Source organism: Mercurialis annua, linkage group LG1-X (assembly GCF_937616625.2).
Source record: "Mercurialis annua linkage group LG1-X, ddMerAnnu1.2, whole genome shotgun sequence".
Taxonomy (NCBI): domain Eukaryota; kingdom Viridiplantae; phylum Streptophyta; class Magnoliopsida; order Malpighiales; family Euphorbiaceae; genus Mercurialis; species Mercurialis annua.
Window position 1 is genome coordinate 69,787,851 of NC_065570.1, and position 10,709 is coordinate 69,798,559.

A 10,709-nucleotide genomic window follows, 5' to 3' on the forward strand; every position below is an offset into this window, starting at 1 on the left:
GAAATCATTGCTTAACAGTTTTGATTTATGTGGTCATTATTTTAAAATAATTAATATGTTCAGGCTACTAGTTAACGCCTTGCCAAACATATTACTTTCAAGATCATTCAATGTAAAAGCAAGAAATGATTATTCCTAAAATGCAAATACGGCATGTGTAGTAATGAGCAAACCTTAACTTCTGTTAAAACTCGATTGATGGGTTAATTGATTTTAAAGGTCACTCTACTTTTTAAAAATTGCAAAATGGTGACCGAACTTTAAAACGTAACATTTTAGTTACTATATTATTTGGTTATGTTAAGATAGAAGGATTTTCGGTCACTGAACAAAAAATTTAGAGTCGATTTTTTGTTAATTGTGTGTATATATAATATATATGGTATTATTTGTCATAAATAATCAAATTTTAATTACTACATATGTATAATTTGACCGTAAAACACTTAAAATACCTCCAAAAATCATATATTTAAAAGTTTAGTAACCATTTTGTGACGTTTTGAAGTTCAGTCACCATTTTGCAATTCTTGAAAAATACGGTGACCTTTAGAATCAATTACCCCGATTGATGTAATCAAAGTTAAAGTAACTGAATTAATTTTTATTTTTAACCGAACTGATAAAATTAGTAATTTTAAGCAAAATTGATTTAATTGAATTAACTAAAATTTTGAAAATATAAATATTCTAGTTTCGGTTACTTGAATTAATCCGAATGAAGCCAAAAAAAATTATGTAAGTTGGTCATCTGGACGTTACTGATCATTGACACTATCCTTCTTATAGACAGTGCAAATTATTTTATACAAACTTTAACATAAAGCTGTTCAGTGATGAAAATAGGATACAGTCAACCCTCTGATAATTAATATACATGGTGGACTAAAAAATTATTAATTATTAGAATTATTAATTTATTAAATACTTTATAAGACGTAATATTCAAATTGGTTCCCTAAAATTTTATTAATTATTAGAATTATTAATTTATTGAATACTTTATAAGACGTAATATTCAAATTGGTTCCCTAAAATTTTATTAATTATTAGGATTATTAATTTATAGAGTATTAATTATCAGAAGGTTTACTGTATATGTATATCTCATTTGAAAAAGTAAAACCTAAACTTTTAAACTAAACCAAGTAATTAAATTCATATTGTATTTGGTGTGAATTATAGTTTGTACAAAATAGAGTTTTGAATCTAATCATATCACGGAAATTAGGGGTGAGCACGGTTCAGAGAAATCCGAGAATTGACAAATCTCCGGAACCAAACCAAAAGTCGGAGACATCGAAAATTGGATCTTCGGATCCGTACAAATAATCGGTTCGGTTCGATTCGGTTCGGAGATTTTATTTTTCGGTACGGTTCGGTACGGGAATTCGGTTCTAATAGTTCAGTGCGGTTCGGTCCGGATATCACTAGAACCACGGATATTGTTTAATTTAAAATATAATATCTACTATATTATAATATATTATTTTAACTTTTAAAATTAATTAGCTACTCATTCATTTTTTTTATATTTTTAACTATCACAAATAAATAATCATCAATAAAATAAAAGGACACAACATGTATATTATCGTTCGATTTAATATTAAATTTTTGATTATTCGATAAGGGTACTTTTATCTATTCTCGAGTCTAAACTATATCATTTTTGTTAAAACTATGTAATTTGATCAATAATAGAAAATAATGAATATGTAAATTGTTCATATCAATTTTTTAAAATATTTTTAATAATTATTAAATATTTGATAAATTCATATAATTTTATAAACAATTTTAATGTTTAGTAATTTAAAGTTAATATGAATACAATAATCAAATTAAAAGTAGAATTATATATATATTCTTCGGGTATAAGTTCGGTACTTCGATTCGGTACGGTATGGTTCTCGGTACGGTTATTTATAAAAGATCCAGAACCATACCAATAAAATTTTTGGTACGGTTCGGTTCGGGAAAAGTCAATGGTCAACGTATATTTTTTGGCTCTGGATATTTTCGGTCCGGTTTTCGGTTCAGTTGTAGAGATATCCAGGATCCGTGCACATTCCTAACGGAAATACTATAAATTTGAATATGAATCCCTTCACATCCATTATTTTGATCTTGATTTTTTTTTCTTTAGGTAAATAATTTTGTATTTAAAGGAAAAGAAAACGTGAAAATCATGTTTAGGATTGCATGAGTATCAATTAAAAGAGCCGTTAGCTTCCCGCCAAGGCAACAGAGAAGTAACCGATTTTTAAACTGCCCAAACGGTTCCTGACAATATAATATGAACAAGTAATGAATATATGCTTTTCTCATATTTTCATTTTCTTTCTTAAAATTTCTCCAACTGTTTTCCCAATTCCCCATTTCAATTTCTAGCAACAATTAAAGAAAAACAAACAAATACAGAGAGTTATTATGGAGCTAGAATTAGGTCTAAAGATCACACACAGCAGAGATGATCATATCACTTCTCAGGCCGATCTTCGGATTGCTAAAGATTACAACGGTCCTCTCTTCCTCTCTACAGAAACTGAAACAATGTTTTTTCTTATTGTTTATCTCAAAGGTTAACTATTCCATAGATTTTACATTTCTTGTTATTGTTTGTTCTTTACTCAAACTTATTGAGCCTTACGTTTTGATATTTCATTTCTGTTTCCGTACCCTTCTGAAACTCCGGAATTTTGAATGATGCAGGTTTTAGAAGAGAGAATATTGATATCGATATCAATAAAGACGGGAATCGAATTGCGATTAGTGGGAAGAGGGTGGTTCAGGAGATGGTGTTGTCAGGTTGGATTATGCACAAGAAAGATGTTGAGTTAAGGGCGTTCAAGAAAGTTTTTAGAATTCCTGATGGGATCATTTTGGATCGAATCAAGGCGAAATTCAACGATCAAGAATCGAGTTTGAAGATTATCATGCCGAAGTTGGTGAAAGGAATGACCGGCTTTGAGATTCAAGAAGTGACGGACGAGGAGGAGGTAACTCAGAGTGAGCCTGACAAGCTTCCTCAAGGGGAACATAGAGAGCCTGAAATTGAGGAAGTTATGCAGAACGAAGTTGAAAGTACGGAACCTGAAATCCTAAGAGTTTCAGAATATAGGGATTCGACAGAACCTGAGATTGAAAGAACAGGAGAAAGTGATCAGATAATGAAGCAGGCTGATCAGACAAGAAAAGAGGAAGCTGAAGTGTTTCGTGACGATAGTAAAGGGATGATGATTCAGGATAAATCCGAAGATTCGACAACTGAAAACATGTCTGCCGCTGAAGCAGAGTCTGAAAAACCACAAATTCAGGAAAGAGAAGAATCAGAAGCCGTTTCTGAGAATATGATTGCAGCCACGGAATCTAAGGAAGTCGAACAGGAGAAAAAAATCAAGCAGACAGCGGAAAGTAATCTAATTGCAGACGGAGAATCTCCAGAGTCAGGGATTGTAAGAGAAGATCAAATTGAAGAACAAATCAGCGCACAAGAAACCACAGAAACGACAGAATCTGTCAGTGATAAACAACTACCAACTGAATCTGAAGAACAAGCAGTAACAGAAGTGAGAAAAGAATTGCAAAATCAAGAACCTGAAAGAAAAGGTGAAGAATCCGAAACAGCCAAACCTGATAAAGAAAGAAATCAAGCGCAGGCAACAGAACAGTTAAAGAAAGATGAAGGCAGTATCAGTGAAGAACAAAGTCGCGAAGAAGGAGAAATCCAGGAAGAATGTCCAGAATTAATAGAAAAACAGAAAGAAGCGGATGAAGAAGAAAATAAAATAAAGAATAATGATCCGAAAGGATATAAGCTACGTCCTCCATATGTAGTGGCAGGTTCAGTAATACTTGTCTCCCTTATAGTGCTTGTCATCAGTTTGCTTCGAGGTAGAAGAAGATGATAGAATGTATATATTTCCTTATTGGTTTGGTTTGGTATGACAGAAAACAATAAAATTCAGTCCGTTATTCAGGATATTTGTTGTTCATCTAACAATTACAGCTACAAAAGCATATGAAATGAAATTATTATACTTTTTGTATTTCAGCATGTGGAATATATATTTGATACTCTCCATCAAACCAACTGTTCATTCAATTGGATTGTCTTGAAAGTGAAACTAATAGATGAGAATGATTAATTTATTCATAGATTCAAATGATATGGCTATATCATAAAGTTTGATTGCTCTTTAAACTTTTGATTTTCCCCCTCTATTTCTTTTGGTGTTTTAGAGGATGAGAGAAGGCATTATCGGTTTCAATCGGAACCCACCTTCTCTCCGTCCATATTAATACTTATTTTTATGGTTCATATTATGTATTCAATAAATTTCTTTGATGTGATGTTTATTTTATATTTAAATAGATTGCGATTATATTTTCGGATTGCATATATAACAATTTTCTTGAATTATTCAAGAATCTCTAGAGATTGATTGGACCACAAATCTAAGTTTTTGATGCTCTGTGCGAGTTTTTTTGTAAAAGACTTTTTGCTCCCCTATCTAAATCCTTCTTCTCAAACTCTTCCGAAAAAAATTTGGGTAGTATTATAATCTATCACTTTGAGATCTCATAGAAGATGATAATCGGAATATACTAGGTTTCAACGAATAAGGTCGGCCTTAGAAGAAATGAGGCCCTAGGAAATATATTTTTTATTAAACAAATACATATGTAGAAAGAGAATAGGTCCCTAACAATTAAAAATATTTAAATTACATATTATTTTTGTCGGAATAGACAGTGTTTCGGTATACATAGCAATATTTTTTTGACGGAAAATTGTTGTATTTGATATTGCAAAAATTCAAAAGTTGATATCTAACATTGTCAAAATTAAAAGTTAGCGTTAAAATTACAAACACAGTAATATTTATAATTTTTAAATAATTAAGCCCTTTAAAATGACCTTACAGAAATATGGTGTCTTCAAAATTTAGGACCCTTTATTAAATGATTTGATTACTTTTAAAAATAAAAATTACAACACTTATCACTAAAAAATTCAATTTATGTATGTTATAAAGATGGAGCCCTATAAATTTGTGGCCATGTGCCTAAGGCCGGGCCGGGCATGTCAAGGAACAAAGCTGATCACCAGTATAATCGGAGAAGCGTTAAATCAAGTCCTCACAACAAATGAGTTTTTCAAATAAAATTTAAAATTAATTATATATCTATTAAATATATTATAAAATAAATTTATTAGGTTTAGTTTAAATATAATTTAAAAATTAAACTAATTAGGATTCTAAATTAATTTTAGTTAGTGTTAGTTAGAATTAATTAGAAAATATTACTATTACTTCTAAATATGTATGAATTTTATGGTGATATAATTAATATATTATTAATTTGATTTAATGGTTGGATTTTGTTTAATCGGGTACTTATGTGGTTTTGTTAGGTTAGGTTAGGCGTATTGTCATGTCAGCTATTCACTGAGTTGACAATGACGTGGATAATATGATGGTAAAAAAATCGGGTTAATTCAGAAATGGCTGTAAAAAAACGCAATATGTTAATACCAACTATTTTTTTTATGAGCTAAAAAGTTTTAGTTATAACTGATACAACACAATTTGATATTTTTAAATAAATAGTCTAGATTATCAATCACTCATCATCATAAATTTATTATATTTCTATTTTAATAATAATTTTTCCGCTTGCATTAGATGACTAAAACTATGATTGCCAAATTCGATCGCCCAGCGAATTCAACTAAAATGCTCGAGAACTAGACAGCCAGATTGAACAACTTCTAGAATCTTTTTCGATCGAAATCCTCATAGTTCGAATTGAATTTTGGTTGAACCTTTACCCTTAATTCTCTATCTTAAGCATGGCCAATTTTTTGGATGGGTCGGTTTTAACAACTATGCTAAAGATGTTAGTACAATCTGTCATAATAACTAGCAAATTAGGCCCATCAAAACTATGAGAAAATTATAGCTGGCAGGACGTTTAGAATTAGCTGTACAAGGTTGCATAACCCAATTTTGGCATTTAAAGAATGGGTCATCCCTGTTTTACAAGTAGCGTCCATTTGCGTTGACAGGTGTGTGGATTATATTATAACTACAATTTGGACCACAAAATTGAACTCTCTGCCAATTTCGCCCTCTCCAAGCTTTTTAGCCATCAGATGTTTCAATCAGATATTAATAGCAGATAGGAATTGAAGGAACTACAATCTATATATTCTTACAACTGTTTACTTGGACTGGATAACTTTTGGTAATTAAAGCTTAGAGTTAAGAAGACAGCTATTATGAATCGAACCGACAAATTCAGTTTAATTTAATTTGAATTTATTTAAAAATAAATTAGTTTTTGATTCTGTTTCGACAATAAAAAAAAGCTTAATTGATTTAAAAATCATAAACTTTAGCGTGTTTTACAATTTTAACATGAATTTTCAATTTTGGCAACGTCAGACACCAATCAAATAACATTTAATGCAAATGAAACCGAAAGACAAACCAACCCAAAAGACCGAACAGCATAAACTGATTTTGTTTGATTCAATTCGGTTTGAAATATTCAAAAATTCACTTTGATTCTAATAACTAATAGTCTAATGCATACTCTACTTCTAGTTTCTTTGGCAGGTATGGAAGAGACCTATCCTTCTCTTTTCAAGATTGTAATGTTTCACCAACCAAGGCCTTATACTATGCGTTTTTTACTAATCTGGTTCTCAAAAATTAATTGGAATTCATTAGGTGCTTGTACTATTATTTTTTTCAATTATCGAGCCTTATCTTAAACAAAAATAAAAATAAAATACAACCACGTTTAACCAGTGCTTATTGGTAGAAGATGAAACAAGTAACAGTCGCTGCATGCTAGAAAGCAACTGAGTACCTTTTGAGGACCACTAACAAACTTAGACCTATTCAAACTGTAATTTACTCTCATCATCAACAGTTAAAAAAAATGAACAACAAGCCATATAACACTACAATTCAACACAAAAATTCACCCACAAATGTTACCTGACTTGTTTATCAAGCCTCCATGGCTCCATGTTCCAGTAATATCCGTATCGATAACGATCAAATTTATGGTGATTGATCACCTTTAGACAAAAGAGAAAGAGAGTGAATTGGAAAAATCAGGATAGAAAAATGTGTGATAGATATAGCAACCTCACATTAGAGCCAAGCATCACAAAATGTTAAAACAGTAATGTAAATCGCTGGTTGAGGTGTCAAAAACAGACGAGAGATTAAGACTGCATATATTATCCAAATCCAAAATGCTTACCGATACAATAATGATTTCTCCATTACAGTCCGAGTGAAAATCCATCCATTCAATCTGTGCTTTTTGTGGTAAAGAGAACCTATATGTTGCATGAAATGGTAACACTATACTGGCTTGACTTGCTAGTTTCCATTGCTTGACTTGTCTGAAACAGAAAACAGCAGAATCATGTATTTTTTTTCTTCCAAGAATTAGTTATAGATATAAAATTTTCGCCAAATTTCTATGCAGCATCAATTATTCAAATCCAAAATGCTTACCAATTCAATAATGATTTCTTTATGGCAGTCCGAGTGAAAATCCATTAAATTTGTGCTTTTTTGCGGTAAAGCGAACCTATGTAGCACAGAAGCAGAAACACTGAAACGCAAACCAGTGAAATAATTTATTTTTCCAAGATTATATTTTAAATATAAATTTTTAGAGTTTCATAAATGTTTCTGTGACGGAAACGAAATACCGAAACATTGGGCAGGCCAAATTTCTGTTCAACATAAAAGAGAACTGTTACTTTAATGATGCTATTACACTTTTCCTGACCAAGCTGGGGTAATAGTAGAACTTGCTTCACAAGCACAAGGCATACGTTTCACTAAGAATAAATTGGTGTTATAGTAACAGAATAAGAACCAATGACATTGAAATTATATCATGTCTTTGTCAACTAAAGCAAGCTAAAAAAGTGTGACTAAGAAAATAAATTCCACCACGAATAGAAATTCTACTCCAGATGCAATAACTGCACAAATTCTATTCTAATGCAGCTTCCAGAACATCAAATGAGACCAAATCAAAGTCAACTAAAGCAACATATGCCATTAACTCCATATATATTATATACTAACTTGGACCAATTCTAGAATTGGCATAATAAAGAATTAAGGAGTCCGAAATGACCTTCATATGCCAGCACCGATACAGCAGAAATTGCAATTCCTGCAAGCCATTAAAGATCAGAATCTACTAATGAAGTTTAAACTTTAAAGAATCATTCAAATTGAATTTTAAAATCCTAATTTGCCACAAAGACAGAAAGTTACTGGAATAAGAATAAAAAATGAATATATAGAACATAGAGAATAAACAAAATCTATCTGTGTCTTCTTTCATGGAGACAGCAAGGTTAAGATAAGATATGAACATGTTACAGTCAGAAAGAAATTAATTAGACAAATGCCTTACAAGGCCAGTTAATGGATGCATCATTCCCCAGTTAAATAATCCTAAAAGACTTGAGAGATAACCTCAAATTGTCAGAAATAACTATATTAAACAGAAGTCACATATTCTGAGTAGAGCAACGTGAGGAGCAGAACACAACAATTATAATAAAAAAGAGAACAATTTTGAACAATTGCAGACTGCAGGCTCAAACAAGAAAACAGAAATTCTCATCACGTTAATGACTACTGACACCAAATTCTTGTCAAGTATTACTAATAAACAGCAGGAAAATTTATAGAAGGAGCAATTGCAAGATCCTATCTATCAATATGTATATGATTAACAAACAAAGTGAGAAACAGTCAAAACTAAGAACAACAAAGTCAGCTACAACAGCAAGATGGTACTTTTTACTGGGAAATTTTGATTATACAAAACGCAACAACGAGCTGAAGATCAGCGCCATAGAACCATAACGAGGCTGAATTTCCATATCCTACATTTCCTTTACACAATATATTGGTTGATAAATACAAGAATTTTTTTGTTCATTTATTTCGGAAGCATTCCTCAAATCATCATGTTTTCTTGATCTTCATTCACCATCCAAAATCGCATCCACATTCAAGCCTAGAATAAGCCATGAAGTATCAAAGATCAATCACTGTGATTCACTCTACCCAAAGAGTCGAGCCCTTCGGTCCTGCTATGAACAATCCTGTGAAACACCTCTCTAACTTGTCTCTCCAATGGGTCCAATCCCTCTTTCATAACATCACAAACATGTCCCAATTCTTGCACTTTGAGCCTCACCTCTGCCTCCTTTTCCTCACTTAAAGGAAACTGAACAGAATCAGCCAAATCAGCCAAAACCTTAGTACATTTATCCATCAAATAAATCTCTCTCAACAAACCACAAGCATTTCTCCTATCTCTCTTCTTAGACTCCTCGAAAATTCTCTCGTGCAAGGATTGGATAGATGCAGCCCAAATCAAATGTTTAGGAGTAGAGAAATGCACTTGCAAACCCCTATCTTGACAAGGAATTGCAGCCACCATAGTCCACATAACGAAAAGTAAAACCGAATTCATAGTATAAACAGCAACAGCAATGCCATTGGTAGCCACAATTTCATTACCTTTAGGAGCCATCAAATTATTCCCAATAGCTTGAAGCTGTTTTGCAGCAGACCAGGACCGCGAAACACTCCAAGACAACGATCTAAAGTGCCCGAGACTCCGATTGTGATGGTGCTGATCTTTAGATCGCCCAAAAGACCTATTCCTGTGAGCCACAGCTGCTGCAGTAGAATCCCTCTCATCCAGCATTGAGATTGATAAATCAACAAGGGCTTTTTTCGCTCGGCGAAATTGCCCTTCACATAGCATTCTCCCATTATTACTGTTGCTATTATCATTACCTAAAGCGCAAAGAACAATTTCAATCAATTTCTTCCATTCTCTGATCTGTTCAATCCCATCTCGAATTGCATTACAAAGATCTAAAGCCTTAACACTCCTCTCAAAAAAATCATGAACTAAACGATCTAAAGGGGATTTCAAAACAAGAGATTTATGATTAAACAAAAGAACCCTAAAATCTTCCTGACAGGCAAGAAAATGGGTCAACAATTTTCGGATCCAGGACAAGGAAAGCAAATCATCAGACCCGGCAGATGAAAGATCAGCGAAACGATCAGCAACCTGTCTTTGAAAAGCTTCAAGCTCAAATTCGAGTTCATTAATGGAAGATGAAGGTGATGATGTTTCCATTGAATGAACCTGATGATAGTCGCGACGGAGGCTCAAAATCGAACGGCCAAACGACGGCGCTGCTACTGATGGAGGCGGCGGTGGTGCTGATGATTCCGTGGCGGGCATTCTTTTACATTAATTGTAAGAAATTGAATTGATTTGTTTTGAAATGAAGAGAGAAAAAGTGTGAAAGTGATGATATGTGAGAAGAGAAACCCTAAAGGGATGTTTTTATATAGGTGAATTTTTATTTCGGACCGCGGAAAGAGAATTCTACTCAACTGAAATGTTTCTTTGTAATAATTTTTTAATGTTAATTACCATTATTAGAAATTTAATCGTTTTTAGACTTTTTTTGGAAATTAACTTAAGTATAATTTTGTCAAAACGTACAGATCAACTTTTAAAGTTTTAATGAAAGGACATTTATACTTTTATTAAATTATGAGCAAATTACGTTAAGGTCCCTGCGATATACCATAATTAACAGTTTGGTAGGTCTT

The 10,709-nt window shown here is 32.3% G+C and overlaps 2 protein-coding genes across 3 annotated transcripts; one reads left to right on the top strand and one right to left on the bottom strand.

Moving 5' to 3' along the window:
• The first annotated feature begins 2,137 nt into the window (after window positions 1–2,137).
• Window positions 2,138–4,058, top strand: LOC126678573 (uncharacterized). Of its 2 annotated transcripts, none has more exons than XM_050373469.2 (2): window positions 2,138–2,584; window positions 2,716–4,058. In XM_050373469.2, the coding sequence occupies exons 1-2, from the start codon at window positions 2,434–2,436 to the stop codon at window positions 3,909–3,911; spliced, it is 1,347 nt and encodes a 448-aa protein (XP_050229426.1). In that variant the 5' UTR covers window positions 2,138–2,433; the 3' UTR covers window positions 3,912–4,058. The 2 variants fall into 2 exon arrangements, with proteins under 2 accessions (XP_050229426.1, XP_050229433.1); XM_050373476.2 differs by having other exon boundaries at window positions 2,138–2,524.
• Window positions 4,059–8,834: 4,776 nt separating this feature from the next.
• On the bottom strand, window positions 8,835–10,425 carry LOC126664756 (protein ROH1). Its single transcript, XM_050357298.2, has one exon. The coding sequence runs from the start codon at window positions 10,330–10,332 to the stop codon at window positions 9,109–9,111; it is 1,224 nt and encodes a 407-aa protein (XP_050213255.1). The 5' UTR covers window positions 10,333–10,425; the 3' UTR covers window positions 8,835–9,108.
• Window positions 10,426–10,709: the final 284 nt, after the last annotated feature.